The 22,030-nt window shown below is 37.0% G+C and overlaps 1 protein-coding gene across 1 annotated transcript in view; it reads left to right on the forward strand.

The window, feature by feature from the left end:
• The window catches only part of RNF217 (ring finger protein 217), a 64,257-nt gene extending 43,414 nt beyond the window's left edge, over positions 1-20,843 (forward strand). Inside the window, exons 4-6 of the mRNA XM_084203349.1 lie at positions 2,559-2,760; positions 9,072-9,143; positions 11,233-20,843. Of these exons, the coding sequence (XP_084059475.1) occupies positions 2,559-2,760; positions 9,072-9,143; positions 11,233-11,306 (348 nt within the window). The 3' untranslated portion in view covers positions 11,307-20,843. The remainder of the gene's footprint in view (positions 1-2,558; positions 2,761-9,071; positions 9,144-11,232) is intronic.
• Positions 20,844-22,030: the final 1,187 nt, after the last annotated feature.

The following is a 22,030-nucleotide window of genomic DNA, read 5'->3' on the forward strand; positions in this document are numbered from 1 at the left end:
AATTTTTTGCAATAAAAAGGTATAGGCAAGTACAGCTGGTTGTTCCAGATTAGCAGCATTTGAAGACAGTTGCATGTGAAGATGAGTATTGACTAAAATATTTTTATGGTTTGCTTTTTGAAGAAGCAAATATGAAGTGCATGTAGTTGCAGTATTTATCTGTAAGATAATAAATCCTTATCAACTTACTTCATGTTTCAAGAGGACGGTATGTCTGGAGAATTTAGGGTAGGAACAAGTAGATGGACAAATGATTCAGGAGTAATACAGGACTAACTGGAGCTGGGAGGCTTCTAGGAAAGCATCGGTAGAAGAATGGCAGGCAGTTTCTAAAAGGTGGATATTTCTGATATGAATGGTAAAACGTAAAAGCCTATTCCTAGCTCCTTGAAGTTCTTACTACCAATAAAAATTGCCTTATTTTTGGAATGTGAAGTAATTTTGATTTGCATCTAGGATTTTTATAGGTTCCACAATTCTACAGAATTAGAATGAGGATGAATGATAACTTAATTGGGTTGGTAAATTAGAGAAGAGAGAGGAGAATTCAACAGTCTTGATTCAAAAAGAAAATAAAGCAACCAATTAATTCTCATTAGTCACAAAATCTAGTTCCCTCATTTTCATTTTCAAGATAGAATCAGCAGATGAGGAAAATAATCCTTTAAATTACAAAAGTTTCTATAGTTGCTGTCTGAGTTGGTCCCCTGAAAAAATAATTTTAATTAAATTTAAGTTAATTTGTCAAAATACTCTAAGTCACTATTAAAATACCTTCATTTCAGTTCAAGCTAATCTGAGGAATTACGGTAAATATACTGTGGCTCCAGAACTGGAGTCAACATCTTTTTTCACATGTAACCTGAGAAATAAGAATTTGAACTGACAATGTAATGTCACTTTTAGGAAAAAAAGTGTTTATCTTCTTAAGATTCGCTTAAGTTGATATTATATTGGGTAGAGTTCTCCTGCTTTGTCTACTGTCAGTGCTTAACTGTCAAAGTTTTAAAGTCAAGTGGCTTTTAAAGCTCATCAGCAATGGTGTTTTTTCAGATGCTTCTGGAAAACAGGGTACCTGTAATACAGCAGAATTCCTTGGGGTAAAGGGGGATGATTGCTTGGTCTGACAAATTTTAAGGGTACTAGAATATTTGCCCACTAGAAAGCTTTTTTATTTTTAATAGCCCAGTTCTCTCTTTTGTGAACATTTCCCCCTCTTCTGTATAAAAGCAGCATTTGAAAGTATAGAAAAGCCAATCCTGAGATCACTACTGTGGCACAGGGAGGCTGGCAGGGGTATCTGGAGCTACTGTTACCCTTGTAACTCTTTGGTACATGGATAGAGTGCCAGTTTCAGTAGATGCTTGGGCGAGCAAGGTGAGAGCCCACATCACCCCTGATAAACACCAAAGAACAAATGCATTTGACCCCCAAGATACCCCAGGAGTCACGAGCCTCTCTGGAGCTCGCTGAGCTTTCAGTGTCTCTGGTGCTTGCAGAGCCGCTGAGTGGTCATGCCATGTCTTTGCCTGTACCTCCCTGCAAAATAAATACATGTAGGTAAGTATAGGAGGTTTCAGGAGGCATTGATGGATCTGTTGCGAGTTTCAACAGGTGAAATTCAAATTGGATGTAATGGAAAAAAGTACTCCCAGGGAGGATGGTGAAGCATGATATAGATTGCTCAAAGAGGCTGTGACATACCCATGCTTGGAAATTTTTTAAATCTAATGGGATGAGATCTGGAGCAATGTGATCCGTCTGGAGATATCCCAGCTTGGAGTTGAGGGTTAAAATAGATGACCTCTGAGCATCGCTTTCAACCTCAATTATTAGGCTATCTACATTTCCACTGTGCAACAGTGGTCTTGGAATGCAGGATGGGGAACTATTTAGCAGGCAGTCAGTAGAAAGATGGCTGTAGAACAAGGGCAACCCTGTTTCATGCTGTGCTGTGGGTATCGTGAAAGCTTGGTGTAAGTTTTTATTCCACATATAGTTTGTGGAATTTTTTTTGTTTGTTTTCTTAAGAAGGAGAAAGCGTCCATACTTCTCAAATAATGTACTGTAACAGTAGTGTCTTTCTGGTGTTTATTACAAAATGCCAAATCAATTTGTGATGGAAAAGGGAGTTGGAGCCACAGGTGGCCTAAGAGAGAAACCTATCCGGGGAGGGGTCAAACAGAGTTCATAACTATATTCACTGTGTTGCTTTTATTTTTAATAAAGTTTGGTGCTAGCATATCTCCTTCAGCAATAAAACCAAAATTTCAGTAAGGGCAAGAATTCTCATCTGATATGAAGATCATTTGAACAAAAAAGGAGGATTATGTAGGAAGTGGGAATCTGGAACAATAGAACTCACATTTAGTGCTCTGAAACATGCCTCAGAAAACCATTATTGTCTTAAGCCAGCTGCAGTATTAATTAATGCACTGACTTTGCAGGGGGTTGCTTGCAGCTTCTTTTCATCTGGCACGTGAACTGCTCCGGGTAGCTCCTGCTTTCCTGGGCTTAGGAAGGGGGGAAAAATAATATTTCTTCTTCTGCTCATACAGATCCACATCCAGAGAACCGAAGGGTGTGACCACATGACCTGTTCACAGTGTAACACTAATTTCTGTTACCGTTGTGGGGAGAGATACCGCCAGCTCCGCTTCTTTGGAGACCACACGTCAAACCTCAGTATCTTTGGATGCAAATACCGCTACCTCCCCGAGAGACCACATCTGAGGAGATTAGTGCGAGGCTCTGTCTGTGGTGAGTGCACCAATGCTCCTTGTGGAGAGCTGCGCTATGTTGTAGTTAAATTAAAACTAGTGGTTTAAAGGATTGGATGGACAGCTTGTTTTTCAGTTATTCAAAAGCTAGCTTATCAAATATATTTAAATATATGGTGCTTGCCCTCCCTTTTTAGATGGACTGTGTATAATTATTTTGTCTGCTTCTGATAGCTTGTTTCCTAATTTTTTTTAAATAATACTTAAGCAAACTGTAAAAGTGCTGTCAGTATGCATGTCACTGGCTGTGTTCATTATTCTCAAGGTATATTGGAGACATGGGTCAGAGGAGAAACCTTATTTAAATTAACCTTGGTGTAAGTCTGAATATAGTGCTCTTTGGATTTGAACCTGATCTGAGTAGAAAAACTCAGGGTTTTCCCATATAAATAGGAGGACACGATTTTAACTGTTATCTTTAGTTCAGATAAAACCAATTTGAAGCAAAATACAATTTATATACATTAATTTTGCTCACAAAAGTATGATGCTGAAAATGTCTTTTTATTAAACCAAAAGGCACTCATAGTTTGCTTTTGAGCCAGATAGATATCTGTCTCAACCTATAGAATCACAATGATAAAGTCGGCTCTTATATTATGTGTCATCTTTCATATATGTGAACATCAGTCATTGTAGTGAGTTTACAGCATGTAAGGTGACCTATAATGTTACAAGAAATGGATGTATTAACTGTCAAAAAACAGATACTTGACAAGGAAAATAAAACTTTCTATACTTTGAACTAAGGTATAAAATTTGGAGATGATTTGTAGTTTACCTAGGATGAGGAAATGCTTTGAGCTTGATTGTAGAGGTAAAGGCAAGAGACAGAACATGTGGGAAACAGCAAACCTGAGGTGAAAGCATTACTCCTGAGCCAGATGTGTTCCAATAAGAAAACTAGATGTTTTCCAGAGCAGCATAAGAATTGACACACAAACTCGTACACCTGGTAATGAAAATGCCAGTCTTGCTGCTCTGCATTGTGGGGGATTTGCAAACCTGGAATGCTTGTTTTAAAAAAGTGGCAATATGTCATCCAAGCCTGTTAGTTTGACCTTAGGAGCTTGCAAGGCTTTGGTAACTAACTTTGAGAGAAGTGCTTTAAAGATACAGAAATAACTAGAAAGGAGATAAGAACTGAAGGTGATTGGAGGTGCCTACTCTGAAACATTTTGTAGAGATGAGTTGTAATACACCAAAAGACTTAGTCTACGTGAAAGACAGTGCTGGCATTAGGGCACATGAATATGAACATTGATTAAAAATTTAGGCTTAAACTTCAAAAACTGTTTCAAAGCACTTAGTAAGATTTCAGAAGAGCTTTCAGTATTAGCCACAACGGCAAACAATGTAAGCTTTTTTTAAATAGATCTTTTTATTTTGGTGTAATTAGTGAGCTGTAGCAATAGATTGTACTCTGAGACATTACCAAGTCAGTGCTGCTCACGTGCAGAATCATGGGTAACCTTATTAAAATTATAGAATATTTGGGGCTGAGAGGGACCTTTAAAGGCCACCTGCAATGAGCAGGGGCATCTTCAGCTAAATCAGGTTGCTCAGAGCCCTATTCAGCCTGGTCTTGGATATTAAAGCTCCATGGTAAATATGTGTATGCTCATATTTACAGGATCACACATAGATAAGGTATAAGATACTTTTATTTTCATCTCCTATTTGCAAGTGTACTTGTTGTTTGCATTAATTAATAAACCAAGAAAGATTAGCAAAGCTCAAAGCCTCAGATTACATTTCACAAAGGGTTTTCTGTTAAAAATGTCTCTCCAAAACTCTGTCATATGATGTGATTTCTCAGAAGAAGGGTCATCATCTGAAGATAGACTGAGGTACCTGAATCTGTCAGCACATGTAGTAAGTGCCCACATTTTTATGATAGCTTGTTAACACTCAAACTGACAAGAATTCAGAAAATTCTTCATTGGTACTTATGACCTTAAATCTCTGTCATTTCTACAGCTCTAGATTTGAATATTGATCTGATACACTTTAGGAGTAACTACTAAAATACTCCAGAGACCTAACAGAACTCATACATGAAAATAAAAATTTAAAATCTTCAGAAATTTGCATCTGATTTGAATTTGGGAATTGAGCTCACAGCTCTTCTTCCTTTGCAGTAGATTTTGGCTGTGACTTGCATGTGTAAGCCAGTCTAGGCTTTTGTACTCTTTTCCACACGAGTGTGCGTGTGGGTTTTCACATTGATTTTTAAAAATGTGTTATATTGCTGTAAGGTTATGCCTCCTGACTTTTTGAAGACGGTATAATCCCAAACTGTGATACAGTTTGTGGATTATGGCATTTTCAATGCTGGAAATTGGCTAGGATCATCTCTCTTTGTAAAACAGAATTCAATAGAATCGATCTGTGGCTGTTAATTGGGCTTGTATAAAAGTCTGCCTAATGAGTCTGTCCCCAGCAGTGGCCAATTAGCAATAAGATCTCACTCCCTGTTTGTTTCCAGTAATCATTGCTTTAGACACTTTCTTAGTTAAGGTTTGTATCTGAACTTTTGCTTTGTAACCCTCAGTGGATGGATCCTTCACTAATTTTAACAGTTCTTAAATTTTCGCTTCCACAACATTTCTGGTAGAGGCTCTAGAATTTCACTATGTGTCAGGTGGAGAAAGTCCTGGGGTTTTTTTATTGATTCCTGATCATTTCATTGGCTAATTTTGTTATCATGAAATTGAGTAAATAATAATAACTTGTTGGCCTTTTCATGTCATTTTTTAATGGCCTTTCCATTAGATTCTACTTTGTCATGATTCTGGATTTTTTTGTTTTGTTTTGTCTGTGTTTTATGTGCTGAGCTGAAGCTTACTAGTCTTAATCACTTAAGATCAAATTTAAAACCCAAAAATGTTGAATTCCCGTTGGGGATCACACCCAGGCTCAGAGAGGTTCCAGTAGCTAGAACTGAAAATATAAATATATATATACTTTATCAGGCAAATGAGGAACATTATCATCAGTAGGTGTTACTGCAGAAGCCTGGGTTTTGGTTCTGTTCTGAAAGTCAGCAGAAGAAGAGATGGTAGCAGAGATGCCATTAAAAGCATAGACTCGGCATTTTAGTAACATCTACTGAGAAACAGAGGGTGGATTTCCTGTAGAAAAATGCCTCTGCTAGTTAGCTAAGTAGTGGAAACTAAAGGAATGTTATCTTGGCTATCTGGGAGATTGGTGAGGTGTTGCTAGATATGTGGGGGTTTTGTATGACTTTTTACTTTATTGCTATGGAGAAGAAATACTTTAATAAATGTGATTTTGTAGTCATGTGAAGTTTTTTTGGGTTGTTCCTAAAATGTGACCGGGTGGAGTGTGTAGAAGATCACCGCACGGCAGGCTGGCATGCTGGCATGATTTCTGTAGAGGAGCAAGTGTGTGCACTCACCAACTGCTCTGCAGTAAAAATAAGGGAAAAGGATTTCTGGCAGCATAATTTTAAACATGCTTTTCTTCATCAACCAGCTGTTATGTAAAGGTGATAGTAATCACAGGGAGAAGAAAACCTGAGAGCAGAAGTGATCTCTGACATTTCTTTCCCTTCTTTAGCCAGCATGGTTTTTAGAGAAATGTCCTATGACAGTACAGTGGATATTTTACCCTAAAACCTAACTAAACCCAAAGTTATGCAAGGGAAAAGTATTCCCTCATGTTTCCTGAAATACTTTGTTATTTTGCAGAAGAATGTGGTTCTCTGTATCACAAATAAGAATCCCTCTGAGACACCTGCAAATACAGTTGTTGTATTACCACAAATGCCTGCATCTTCATGCTGGGCCGCCCAGTAGAGAAATTTTTTGCAATTAATTTGAGTGCAATTGTAAAAAGGTTCTGTTTCAATTGTTTTTTGTGAAGTTACCTTTAAAAACTAGCTTTGGACAACAGCAAACTGGCTGTCATAGCCTACTGCTGATATGACCACATGGGCTAATGGCCCAAGATTTTACTCAGCTCTGAGACAGGCATTGCATTTACTCTCTGTGCTCTCAGTCTTTGAACTAACAGACACAGGACAGTTTAGTGCCTGCAGCAAACAGCCTGAGTCTCAGTGACATTCCTTGGTGTGTCATGATTCCCTCTATGATAAAGAGCCTCATAATCTTTTGCACTATGACAAACAATGTCTATCAAGCTGGAATTGGATATAAAGTAGTTTTCAATTCTGACATGTAAAACTGAGCATTTTGTAATTGTTTTATAGAATGCAGATAAAAACCGTTGGAACAAATAGTACATACCCACTGCTTTGCCAGTGATTGCTGCTGTTTGCACTCTTCCTGATGGCAACATTTTCAGGCCTTGTTAATTTTAGTTTACAAAGGTAGAGAAATATTAAGGATTTGACTGTGACAGAGATATAAGTAGAAATAGTATATGTTTTGAAATATAGTCTTCAGAAATAATGCGTTGCTAACCAAAGGAAGATATGGTCTCACAATGATGAAGTCATTTAATTCTATAAGGTAAATTATAAAAGATAAGTACACAGTACTCATAACTTCATATTCACAGGCAGAAGGAAAGACACTATTCATGCTTTATTTCAGCTCTGAGTTGGTCAAATATAAGTGAAGATGTTCTTGAATTAGCTCAGGAACTGTTCTTTGTGTCTAAAAAGAAGTTATTCCAATTGAAGGCTAGCTTAGCCCTTCCCGCAGACTCTGTTTCTGCATATTTCGTCACCAGCTCAGTGATTTAAGTTTTTAATAATTTTGGTACCAAACATCATAATTTTCTAGCATTCTAATTACATGGCTATTAATGAAGTAAGGAGTTCATACTGTAAGCCTCTAATCTTTTACAAACTTTATTTGAAATTGTTGAAGACTCTGATGTTTTAAAATGCTTTTAATCTCTTTTTTTTTGGACCTTTCTTGAGGTTTTCCATCACATTACATTCATTCTTCTGTCTACACTTGAATAATGTACTTGACAAGTTCTGTGTGTATAGAACACAGTTCAGTGGAGTCTCAGGAAGGTATGCCATAAGGATGCCTAGCAACTAGAGTAATACAAATATTTGCCAATTTTTTTTCTTCTAGGAATTAGTGTTTCCCACCCACTGCTCTCCCATGAAATTTAAAAGCTATCAAAACAGAGCAAGAAAAAGACCAGTTCATTTAACTGCTGTAAATATTTCCAAAATATCTCATTTTTCCTTCAGACTGCTCAAATTAGTGTCTCAGGTTATGGAAAGGTTTACATCATTATTGAATGTAGTAATCCACTTACTGAAATCTGATATGAGTGACTTGAGGGAGGGAAGAGAGAGGTAGCAAACTCAAATTTTCTGCCATTCTAGAGGTGACCTTTCAAACACATACCTAACTTAGAGAATTGCAGAATGTCAAGTCCTTGCTCAGACTGCTGGTGTATCAGTAAAAATGCCTGCTCTCCTGTGTTTTCAGATAGTTCAGTTAAGGGATGTCTTTGACAACTGCTCAGCCAACAGAGCCAGGGAGATTCATCCACTGAAAGTGTGCAGTGCAAGGAAGATAGCTTGGGTTCTGGTTCAGTTTCAAATTCACTTTTTCAGCAAGATCCCTGCCTTCACTGTGTGAACTTCTACAAATCACGAGCTCATCAGAAAGTAAAGAACATGAACATGCTTTATTTGTTCTTGGTCTTATGCTCTAGCAAGTATGCTGCTCAACATCACTGCCCTACTCATGTGAGAGCCACAACATATCCTTATAAATGTAGATCCAAAATAGACTTGGCTGTGGTTTGACTTAAACCTAAATCACAGCTGTACATGAGCACTTCACTGTAACCTTTTAAAGTGAGCAGAAATGTATTTAAAGGTGATGGTCTCATCACCTTGAGCTAACCTAAACTTTCCAAGATGCTAGTTTGCTTGGCATCTCTCCAGGCTGGTTGCTGTGCAGTAGGATTCCAGAGAAGCCAAATTATAGTAGCTTTATAGCTATCACGTTCCTGTCGATGCTTGAGGGACTTCAGAATGGAAACAGAAATAAATGCAAGCTGTTAATGTATGAAATAAGCTGTGCTCTGAGAGTTGTGGTGGGTGAAGAGGGCAAAGAGAAATGTGTACAGGGAACTGACTGCATGGTGATAGCTCCTGGCTGAATTTGTAGGATGAAATGACAAATAGGAATCCTATTTTTGAGGTAAAGAATATTTTTTTTTAAATATAGGAATAGATTAAAATATTTTCTGATATTGAAATATTTATGAACTGTTGGAAAGGAAAAAGTAAAACCTTCTTTGAACTGTTTAATGAATTTTGCATTTCAGCTGGAAAACTACTCATTACGCCCCTAATATTGGTTCTGGGACTAGCACTGGGAGCCGTAGCTGTTGTAATAGGTAAGAGTTACATATGTGAATGAAACTAATCCTGATTATGCAGTGACTTTCTCTATATGACATCTCAAAGACATGGAGACATAGTACAGATTTCACAGATGCTGTTTTAGTATTAAGCACATTATTTTTTCTAAAAAAATTGGGTTTTAAAATTTATGCTTACTAGCCTTATTTTTGTTCCCATTTATTTCACTTTCCAAATGTCTTTGAACTTTTTGCTAGTTTACCTACAGCAGTTAGAGTAATTTAAACATAATCCTGGAGTGCTGACTGACTTGGACCCAGCCTTATAATCACCCCATTGAATCACAATTTTATAATCTTGGTCATTTGTATGACAAGATTTTTAGGGAACTAAGAGCTCACCAGCTTGAAGATGCAACAGCAACAAAGCAGCAAATTGGGATGAGTCAGTCTCAAAACATGATCCAGTGCGAAGGCTGCCAAATTGTATTCCATCACAAAAACTGGTACTCTGAACTCGATTACAGTATCAAAGCTCTGTTAATGTGGTTGCATTAGCGTGGACAGATATTTTAGCAAAGCTGCTCTTTGCCTGGCTTAGCTGAGTTTTCCCACAGAAAGGAGATTAGCTGTGACAACAAGGCATAATTTTGCTCATGTGAGTGCATATCCACTCTTTATATTGGCAGCAATATGTCATTGAGGGATCATGCTGCTTCATGGCTTTTCATCAAACTGCTTATTCCACTGAGAATTTGCAGTGCATGCCCAGCCCTGAGGTGTATTGGGGTGTGGCTCCTTTATTTTGATATAATAAAGCCAAAATACATTATTAATAAGGTCGGAAGTAACCAGTCAGCCTATAACTGAAATACTGTTACAGCTTTTCTAGACTACATCTGGCCAAATAAGGAATATTGCTGTTACTTCTGTATTTAGGCCAACCATCTTCAGTGAAGAGAGCGAATGGTGCTTATCTTAAATATTTATTCTATTTAATAGCATTTTTATGCCAAAATTTTAAAAAATAAAGGCTTCTTAGTGCCAGTAAATCTTATTTTGGTCTGCAATCTGGTATGATCTATGGTGGGGGGAAAATACCCCACTTTTTTATTTACTAAAAATCAAGAGGGTTTTGCAGTAATATAGTAACAATATTTGCAATAATAATCAGAATGCAATAATCAGAAGTCTCATCCTAGACTTGGCTGGATAAGATATGATCAAGGCAAGCAGTATGAGCAGCTCCAAAAACATTGGTTATTTATAGAAAAGTTTTGGTTTTGAGGTAATTAGAGCAATATTTGCTGCCAACCACTATTAGAATAATTTTAGTTACATAGCTGAAAATCATACTGCACCATTTACAAGGCTATTGAGCAAAACAACAACCCTGTGATTGTAGTAGTCTTTTGTTCTAGGTTGTTATTGTAGTGGTATTTGAAAAGAAAATCTTCGGCCATTTCAGTCAGCTGGTGGCAAGAGAAAGAGGAAGATGCTTCTCATTTGGTTTGAAAGAGTACAGACTATTTGACAAATTATTTTTCACCTGAATGATTGTGATGTATTTATTTATTTTTGTTTTTACAGCTTTCTTTCTCTCAAAAGACTTAAGAATAAATAGTTCCCTGTCCAGGCAAGCATAAACACTTGATATTATTAAAGATAAACATTTGGTATTGCTTCATAGTAGATGAGGATGCTTGTAAAAATAAATAAAAAGTAAAACTGTAACATGCTGTCTCTATTGCATGTGAATCTAATTGAAAACTAGCTTAGTTACATCAGCTTTGAATTTAGATCTAAGAACTTCCAGAGTGCTTTCGAAAGTTTTGTTTCTATCATATACCAAATAGTATGATTCAGAAATTAATTTGTCAGAGTTGAGTGTAGGGTTAGCAGGAATTTGTTGTAACAGAAAAGAGTAAGTGTAATTTTAATCATTATCAAAGACACTGGTTGTGGCAGGCGAGTTTTTTTTTTTTCTGCTTGTCCAAATGCCTGGTCTAAATTCTCCTGAGACATGAAAAGCTCCATCTGAATACATACATCTAAAGAACATAACACATGCACAAAGGATTGCATTTAATGATGTGGTTTTTTTTATGTTTCCTTCTTTTGGCAGGTTTATTTGTGTTTCCTATCTATTGCCTTTGTAAAAAGCAGAGGAAAAGGTCACGGACAGGTATGCCCTGGTGAGGACGGACATTACTCGCCTGAACTGAGCTGGTCCTGCAAGGGCTATCCGTGTTTTGTGCAACAGAGCAATACAGTGCTGGTTACAGCATCAAAGCCACCGCCCTGGAAGAAGGATGGGGGCTCTCCTGCCATCTTCCCTCAGCTGAAAACACTACTGCAGACCAGAAAGCCTCTTTGCTCTGGTGCACTCTCAACAAGATGGGCCCCCTGACTGCTGCTTTTTAAATGTTTTTTGGTTTTGTTTTTTTTTTTAGTTATTACTTTGGAGGGGGTTTTTTGAGTCTAAGTTTCTGAACCAGACAATCCAAGTCTGTATTGTAGCCACAACTCAACTACCGATTTGGCCTGTGAAGAAAGCATTTAACTGCTAACATGTGCTCGTTTAACTTCAGTGTCGGCCTTTAAGGTGGAAATGCTTAGAAGTGTTTGGACTCTTACTGTGTACTGAGCATACTGCTTTTGGTATTAAAAACTACTTCTGTAAATAACTTCCATCACACAGCATTCTGTTCAGCATACCAAAACCCCATCACATGCCAGAGCACGACAGCTGGTTATCTTCTGAGCCCTCCTGCCAGGGGAGTGCACATTGCCACCGCCAAACTGCAGTGCCTCAGAGGGAAATACCCTTCGTACTGGAGCGCCGTGATACTTAAGAATGTGGTGATTGGTTTCACTTCAGTAATTTATTTATGAGTCTGTTAATATTAATGGCAGAGGGTGTGACAAGGTTTCTTACAGCAGGACTTAATTTTTAAATTCTGACAGTAGAGAAAAAATCTGAAGGGTTTAGATAACAAGATGTGTTAGTGGCGTAATGTGTCCAAGATATCCCTGAAATGTGTCTTCAGGGAAGCTGGAAACCAGCTCTTTTTATTCTGACTTGGAATATGATACACATGCTACACACTACCTTTGTGAGGATTGACTTGATGAAATTTTATAGCCTAAATAGCACATTTTGTTTGTTTATTCCCTTGAGTAGGCTACTACTACATTAGTCTTGGAGTATCCACTGATGTCTTATGAGGAAAATCTGTGAATCCAGGGTAAGGGAAGCGATCATAAATTCTTAGGAGACCACTTCATTCTTACTTTCTGCTTCCAGTGCTTCTCTTCCTGGCACATGACAGTTCTGAAGAGAACAGCTATCTTTGCTCTTTTTTCCCTAAGTTCTACTGTTTGCTACCAAACCTCTTTCTCAGTGCATCGCAACAAAATCAATGTAATTCAGCATAAGGAGTCAATTACTAAGAATTTTTACACTTTTAATTTTAATCCAAATCTATCATACAAATATAACTTAAAAAAACTAGAATATATTTGTTTAGACAGAACACTGAAACAATTAAGAAAGGAACCGAATAAAAAATATCTACTTCATACTGTAAAAATACAAGCTAATCTTAAAGAAAATAAGATTGGATTTGTACTGTGAAGGTACTTCTTTTCAGTTTGTGTGTTTGAAGATACACATATATTTATATATATATATGTTTGTGTATATATGGGGAAAGGGGAAGCAGGAAGATGGGAAATGTCCTTAAGAGTCTAGTGACTTCAAAATTTAGGCTTGCAAAAAACGTATCATTTAAGAGGATGTACTTTGTACCACTTTCTTTGAAAATTGTTGTTAAATCTGAATCCAGTTGTCATTTTAAGCAAATAGTGTTCTGCCCCACCAACATAATACTGTTGCAAGATACTTTGACTTTGAAGCCTCAGTGGAAGAAGCTGATAACTTTTGTTTATCTGGAAACACAAATATCAGTTTACCATAGTTGGCTAGTATGCTTGTTTTCTGTCAGCTTCTGGTTTTGTTTTCATGTGGTTTTTTTTTAATCTTCAAGCCCACCATAGTAGTCAATAACTATTTAATAATTTCTATTTGAATTTAAGGGCATGTTTACCCTGTTATCCTAACAGTAGAAATAGTACCTTTCAAAGATGTGCAAATTAAGAAGGGAAGCAATGATGTTTAGAAATAAAATTCAAAGCCTATTGTCAATGCAAATTCACCTGTTATTTAGACTTACTTTCTTCTGAGACACATCAGTTTTCTATTTGTGTTCTGTCTGAAGTTGGAAGCTGCCTTAAAATTGGTCTTGCTTTTGAGTGTGTTTTCTGAGGCTATACATATCAGTTGTCTTTGGCTTACTCAGGGATTTTTATTCCTCTCTTTAAATGTCAAATAATGAAGATATTTTTGTATTATTTAGAAAAACCTTCAGACCTCAGAGAGCGAGATATATATAGATAGATTTGGGTTTGCAATGCAGTCTATAACTTGGTGTCAAACTATTCCACTTGAGAATATTTTAGTACTTGAGATTATCTGTACTTAACTACACAGTGGATTAATTTCCTTTCTTTTCCTGGTTCTGTATAAATGTGAGAGATATTCTTACAGTCTTTGTAGCTGTTTTCACTCTGCCATGTTTGCCTTTTTCAGTTTTTAACTAGACTTCAGTAAGATCTGAAACTAAGATACTAGAATAAAGAACATAAAAGGGAAGATAATAGATCTGTGCTTCTATTCAGAAAGTATGTCCTTGTGGATGGAGAAAAGGAACATACAACTCAGCTCCTACATTATCATTTCATCTAGGCCATTGTGATTTTATCAGAACAGATTAAATCAAGGGGAAATGGTTCTTCATTTTCTATACAGAATGGAAAGAGACATCTTTGACCTTGTAAAGATCAATGAGTCTGATTGTGCTTTTTCTGCAGAGAAAAAAAAGGAATTGCAATTATTTTTGCAGTTAATAGTTTTGCAATTGCAAGGAATTACAATAATTTGTTCTGTAGAGCAGGATAAGTGTTCAAGAACCAGGCAGAATAGGGGTATGGAAGTCTTTTCCCATCTGTGTAAAAATAGTCCCACTTGAAAAGTACATGAATACAATTTTTATCAATATTCTTTAATATAACCTACTACAGCATGAGAAGTAGCTCAGTACAAAGCTTCATTTGGTTAAACATTAGCTTTTAAGCAACTCATCACAGCAAACTTTATATGCATCGAAGCCATGTCATTTGTTTTAAAAACATTAATTTATTCTTTTGAAAGAAACAGAATGAACTTTATAAGGAAATTATGTAAGTGTATTGTGTTTTTTGTAACTACTCTGAAGAAGCCACTGGGCTGTTCTACTCCATGTTTATTAGCAGAAAGCTTCATTGGGCAGCTATATTAACCTGCTAAGGCAGATTCCACACTACTGTATGCTGATCATCATGGTCATTGTGTTTGCTTTCGCAACAGTTGATATTTAAGATTATTTATCTTTGTGCAAAGATATTGCTCATCAGTGCCTATGTTCAGACTAGGAAATGCATAAATCTATTCTACACTAGCCTTCTGGTCCAAGCTTGCTGGGGCTGGATTTGCCTGTGCACTCAGTCCTGCGTGCAGGCGCGCAGTCAGAGCTGGGGCTCTCCCCATGCTGTGCCATGGCTGTGTGTTCCCCATCCTTTACCATGGCTCTGTGCTCCCCATCCTGCTCCTGCTGGGATTGCTGGCTGGACACACTACTCTCCAGGAGCTGCTCTCCCTTTCTTCACTATGCAGAATTTAGTTGTATTTCAGTAGTGGGGTCAAGTCCCAGGGCTACTCAGCTGTATCAGCAGCTGATCATTTCCTGTCCCATGGCATCTCAGAGCATAGTTAGGTATATGTAGAGAGTTTATCCAGGAGCTTGTGACTAAAAATAATTGTGCTTTTCCTTATGTAAGTCTATTAGCCAGTGAGAGTAGTAAGCTGAGTAGGAGTACAAGCAAGAAGCAGAAAAACAATTCCAAGTAGCTTTGTGCTGAGCTCACCCATCAGGCTTAGGTCTGTACAAAAGTCAGTGAGTCTTCAGTTCTCACCACCTCTGTAATAAACAGCATATTCCTACCTGTTCAGTGTCATTTAAGTACAGTGCACTTTGAGTGATCTATTATCTTCCTTTGAGGCAGTGCAAATGTGTAAGGGAAGATTTTGTTTGGTTTTGATGCTCCTAATGCTGACTTCTGAACTCTTCCTGGTGTGTTAAGGGTTTTTGTTAATTTACACCTATTTATTCATTATCAAAGTTTTACTTTATTAAAAGTATTAATTTGTAGGGACTACTGCCAATTTTAACTAGAAAGCATTTTGGATCACCGTCAGGTATTCTTTTTAGCCAAGAGGCTTTTTGCTCTTCCAAAGACTGTCACAGTTTGTGTGATGTTAAATGGTGTGTAGGTGGGGCAGTAATTCTCCCAGAGAATACAAATTCACCAGTGATGGAATGGTTTCTTACGCCAGTTAGATTTGAGAAGCTGTTTAATATTCAGTGGCCAAACAGATTGCCATGCACATTCTCGGTTGGTTTGTTAGTTTTTGGGTTTTTTTTTTTTAATTAAGTCTTATTTTGTTTCTTGAGCAAACTTTACATCATAATTTTTGGTATGCTAATTGTGCAGGTTCATGTTGTGGATAAGAACCACAGATTGCTGTTACTGTTATAATCTATATTAGATCTCTGCTGATGGAAAGAATCCTACATGAGGAAATGATTAAATAATTTCTTACTTTCTTTTCATTTTTAGGCCTTATGGTTGCAGTGAGTGAGCTTCATTCCTGACATCAGTCATGGCCCCATTAAACGAGAGAAAACTATTTTTATGCCAGTGTGGAATTTGGTCAGAAATACTTTTATAAAAATATCTGGAAGCATGTTGATAGCCATGGAAAACCTGGCTCACTTCTTCAGAAGTGCAAACTACTATGGAGCCACTCCTCTCATTGCAGAATGATGCCAATGTGTTTAGTAAGCACAGGAGAGGGAAGGAGTTGGGAAGAATTTCCAAATAACATTCTCATTAGAGCAGATTGTCAGGAGAGGGGATACTAGCTTTTAATATAATAAAGAAACCTTAATGCTTTGAGTCACTAGTAAAATTAGAAACAACACCCAAAGACAGTGTTAAGTAACATTTCTTCAAATTCTGCTTTCTTCAATGTAACAAATAGCAGCACACTATAAGAAATGGAATTGCAGCTGTTCAGTATTTTTAGGACTTAACACACAAACTTGAGGGTGCACAACATCTAAAAAGTTAAGTTGCTGATCTATTCTGTAGTTTATCTTGCTACTGTAACATAAAAAACCAGCTGAGCCTTGATTCAATTGAAAGACAGTGTTTTCACTGTTGTTACAGCTTGAGTACTTAACACTCCAAAACATTTTTGTAACAAATGCAGTTGCTTGCAGACTGAAGCCTCCTTGCTGATTCTTCCTTACCGTTCTGTGCATAAGAGTTCAGAAACCATATGTTCTCTCTGCAGTAAGGAACAGACTGCACATATTAGGCAATTAATTACTGATGCTTCTCTTCTCTTGGCCTAATAGTGAAATGCCATAAAGTAGGGAAATGAAAACTGATCTTAGAGTGCATGCTCTGAATTCAAAGTTAAAAATGTGTAATAAGTTTTAATTGCTCCATAGCAAAAAATACATACATTTTGAAACATAATTCCAGCTGTTAATTTATAAATCTGTCTGTATAACATAATAGTTATAATAGTGATGCATTTATTAAAATATGCATATTGTGCAAAAGAAAACCTTTTTTGGTGCTTATTTGGCTTATCAAAACATGAAAAATTAATCTGAAGTGTTTGGATAGATTAAAGGCAGAAGAGAAGCCTATTGTGTAAAAATATTTGTTTAGCATTAATGTGAATTTTGCACATATCTTAAACACAATTGCATGCCAACCCCATTCACTGTTCACCTTGTTGAAAATTTGTCAGACTGAAGACAGTATTTTTGAAATTTTTAACTTACTGTCACAAAGCATGATGTTACTAACACAATGCCACATTTACCTCATTTTTAGAAGGAAATATATTTACAGAATTCAGAGAAGCTGTTCTGGTGTTTCAAACCCGTCCTGTAAAACTATGATGCAGTCAAAAACATCTTCATGCCTTATGCAAGCTCTGGGTGAGCAGATGGATTCAGTCTTTAGTCATGGACTATGTTTTTGCATAAAAAATGCACTCTTAAGAGTTTTTCATATCAATTTGCATCCTACTGCTTTGTGTCCAGAAATTGCAAGGACAGGGATAGATTTACATTTCACTGTTTACCATCTCATAATAAATTGTTTACCATGTTTCCATTCTTATACACTTTGTTTGTATGTGCTCCTTCTCATTCTAAATCTCATCATTTGAAACTGACTTGTGAAAATGGCTGATGATCAAATTGCGCCTATAAAATGTGATCTCATAAGAAGTTGCATCATTAATGCTTTGCTGAGATATAAGTAAAATATTAATTTTGATGTATTTACATTACTTAAAAGCAAGATGCTGAAATCTATTTTTCTTCAGGGCTTTTAATTTTGAATTTTTTAAATGTTTCTTTAACAGCACAGTCATCTTTGTTACATAACTAACCATCTGAGTACAAAATAACATTTTCAGGTCTCTGTTAGTTCTTGTCACTATGGTAGAGATGAGAATAGTGCTGAAAAAAAGAAAAAATTATCTCCGAGGAGTACAAGCTGAATTTAACCATGACAGTTCAATGAGAAGTCTTCCCTTGTCCCCATCTCTTGTTTTATGTATTTTAGGGTGAAGGGTTATCTTTAAAATAGGTTTAATTTGAATGGCAAGGGGTGAGGGTAGTGAGATAATAAATCACACCCTTTTTAGTGTACAGGCTTCTGGCACAATTAGGGTGCTGGCCAAACACTGTGGATTCATGAAAAAAGCAATTTCTAGTTCTACATTTGGGCAGTATACGTGCTAGATGCATCAGTGATGGGAACTTTTTGTAGTATATTTATGGGCTGACTAGTAACTCGTAAAAACTGGAGGAAGGCAATGCCCATGAAAGCAACACTTGAATTCCAGTATTTAGTGTTTTGTATAATGAGGGATTATAAATGTGTAAGTGCCTTATTGCGTGAAACAAATGAAAGGTGTTCATACCCCTCAGCAAAGCAATGTGGGAATTCCTGTTCTGTGGACTCCTACAGTTACATTAAGCTAAAGTAATGAGTTCTGGTTTGCTGAGAAAGTTGACAAATGTTACATTAGGGAAGAAGTTAGCCTATCATAAAAGCCTATCATTAATCATAAAAGCCTATCATTAATCTGGCATGTTTATTTTAATTCTGGTGATCTCATTTTTGTAGGTTTTTTTAACTTGCTCTTTGCCCCCATCCCTCCCATCTTCCTTCAGACTTCTGCAGAAATGTATCTTAAGTTGGTAGAGTAAGCCTGGCTCCTCCAACATAAGAAGCCATGAGTTCTCAACCACTGAAAGAAACGCAGCTTGTTGAAGAGGAGACTTGAGCACAGCCTGTTGTGGCTGCACCTGCCAGCTCGGGGACTCACTCGTGCCTTGTTTGCCCTCATTGTTGGAGGTGGAAGCACCAAGGGATCTGGCACATGGAGGTGCACTGCAGCTAGGCTGGGAATTAAAGCAGGTTGAGAGCGTTCCAGTGTTATCCAACTGGAGCTAACCCATCCTGTCAGTACAAGTTGGTAACTCCTGTGGGGTGGATATCTCGGTGGACAAAACCATCAGTCAAGATGGTGGCACAGCTCTGGGATCTCTGCCCAGCCCTTCACTGCAGGGTGGGAGGTGTGATCTGGAAATTATTACTCATTTTGCCATCTTCTGATAACTTCAAAATGGGTGTTGTGGGGTTTATTTCTTCTTACTTCGTTTTCCAGAAGACAGTGGAATTTTAGGTTCTAAACTTACTAAAGGACCTGTTCTTACTAATATTGATGCCACTTTGTCCATCTACTATTGAAGTCAAGAATAAGCTACTTTTCTAAAACTACCTTGAATTTCATGAGCTTATGGTAGCAATTATCTGCCCAAAAAAATTGAAGTATAAAAGGTAATTATCGGAAGGAAATTGAGTTAATGGGGGGTAAGAAGAAAAATGATGCTTAGGAGGTTTTATTTTTTTATAGATTCATGATCACACGATGGTTTTATTATGTTCAATTTCCTCCACTGAGAATTTGTAAAGGAAAGCAGGAGAAATTAAGATGAGTGTCCCTTTAAACCTTTTATTTTCCTGAAACTCATGAGTTTTTCATAACTGTAGGAGGGGCTTTTTTTCCACCCTGGAGTTACTAATTGGTAATACAGTTTTCACATACTGTGAACACTACTGTGACTGTTTAGTCAGGATTCAGCTTGCATATCTAAAGGTTTTGGTGATAGGGAATTTGACTTAGAGCCATACTGCAATAAAATTATAAGTGAATTATTACATATCTTAATGACTTCTATTTCAGCATTATCTCAGAATTTTAAAATTTGATCCTTCTATAATCTATTAAGTAGAAGATGCCATATGTCAAAATACTCCTTCAACCTTAAGAGTTACTGTTTATTTTTACTAGTTATTTCCTTAAATGAATTTTTTTTCTGTCCTAGAACCAGCATTCACACAACCAAAATGCTGATAAGATTTCCCCGTTATCTTTGTCTTGCCTTTATCTAAAACTATATTTTTTGTTGCCTAATATTGCAACAATGGTCTTTATGCTGTAATAACTTGGTAAAATATTCAGTAGTGTTGGGCGATATTTTACAAATCATTCATCTTCAAGTTGGTATTTTAAATGTATACCAATAATCACTGTTCAGTGTGCTACCTGTGTGGCTGCTTTAGTTCATGTCAATGTTTTGTAAGGATTATTTACCCTCTTCCTACCCACTTCAGAGTGCCTTTTCATTTAGGAGGTCTAGAAAGATGGTTCATTGAAGTCTTCTGTTGAATCTACCATAGTAATGTCTGATGTTTAAACTTGTCCTGATGAATGTATAACTAAAATCTTGTTCTCTAAAAAGCTATAGTAGACACAGGTTGTATATGCACATGTACATGCATGGATACAAGGGAAGGTATTCTGCCAATGTTTGTCCTGCTGGACAGGACCTTTCAAAAGTAAGTGAATTTTTTAACAGTTTTATTTTCAAAATGTTACCTCACTAGTATTCAGTAGTAGATATGTCTCTGTATTGCTTCACTTTGCTAAATACAATCACGGTAGGCAGTTTAATTTTTAAAAGACTCTGCAATGAATCTGGTGTTCGTATGAGACTGAATTTCGTAAGACAAAACTTACGGTACTTTGTTTCCTTTGAAGGCATTCCTTTCGCTTACACTGACATCCCAAGCCCCTGTTAGTAACAGACTGAAAAAGTGCTTCCCCAGGATGAAATGGAAGAATGTAAAGTAGCATTTGAATGCACTCCACCCATCTTAGAATCAATATTCAGAAATGGGGGCGGGGGGCAGTGGGTTTGATTAACTGTGGGGAGACAAACATTGTAGAGTTCGTTCACTTGCACACAAGGGGTTTTACAATGTCATCTAGTAATGTCTACCTAATAAAGTTTTGAAAAAGAAAAATTGCCTGAATGTTTAACTCTTTCTTTAAGCAATTCTATGCATTGACAATCTCCAAGGAGTCTTGGTTAAATTTGTAATACTTTTTATGATATTTATGTAATCTTTTTTAAAAGTCACACTAAATAATGTAAACTTCAGAATCTTTGTGTTCTCAAACTCTGTATTAGAGTCACTTCGCTCTTTAGCTGCTGTAACACTGAAAATGAAAGCAGAGGTAAAAAGCCGGTTTATTGTGGTGTATATTTTTTTATACAAAATACTCCCTGTCATGTGGTGTCATCTCTGGCTACCGCTTTCACTTTTAAAAGCATCCTAATATGCAACACAGAATTTTACCTTTTCATGAAATGTTAAAATGTTAGCATAAAATAACTGAACACAAAATGAGGACGATTGCTGGAATCCAATTTTCCCATTCCCTTTTTATGACTACTTCGTAAAGATTTATCACTTCCAAAGGGTTTCAGAGAAAGCAGTCGTAGCTGTAAACTTGAAATTGGTAACTCATCGATTGAAGCAGTTGCCTCTTTTCTCTGGAAAGGAACTGTGTTCGGTTTCCTTACTAGGTGATGGAGTGTGTTTTCTGATGTGTTGGGGATTTTTGCACATTCATGAACAGGCGCACAAGGTATCACCACTACCTACAGTTTGTTTCTGTAGGAAATAAAGCTGAAAACCAATTCCCTGCCGAGAAATGCTCAGGAAAAATCTTGAGGCCGATGCTTTGTCCCGCTGGTGGAGAAAAAGCCTTTCAGCCCTCTTCCCCAGGCCCCTCCAAAACAGTCAAGATTTGCAACAAAATGTCAAGGACATCATGGCAGAGGCTCCTTATCTGCAGGAATTCTAGCGTGCAGTGTGCAGCAATGGAAGGATAGTCCGCAGGCCAAAGAAATCGACAGCCCTAGAGCTGACACTGAAGTTTAACTAACTTCTCACTTGCAATCTCAAACTGTTTGACAAAAGACAGCAGACTTTGATTATAAGCATGGTATTTCCCCAAGTAAATAGGACTAACGTGCTCCGCAGAGATTACAGATACAGAATTGTAATCTCTAGATGCTCCCCTTCAGCTGATTGACATTTGGTGCTTTTGAGGGTTTTCATGATTTGCTTAGTAGTTTGGCTTGAGCAGTGAAATGAATCACTGTAGGGTATGTGAAATACTGAATTAGAATTAGCAACCATGTAAACCTGTTATGCTTCTAAAAGCTCAATGTAGCTTTTATGAGGGAGTCCTGTCTTACCAGCCACAAAGTTTATTGGCAGGTCAGCAAGCTCTGTAATTCCTTGCAAGAGTC

The sequence above is a fragment of the Fringilla coelebs genome (genome assembly GCF_963513975.1).
Source record: "Fringilla coelebs genome assembly, chromosome: 3".
Taxonomy (NCBI): Eukaryota; Metazoa; Chordata; class Aves; order Passeriformes; family Fringillidae; genus Fringilla; species Fringilla coelebs.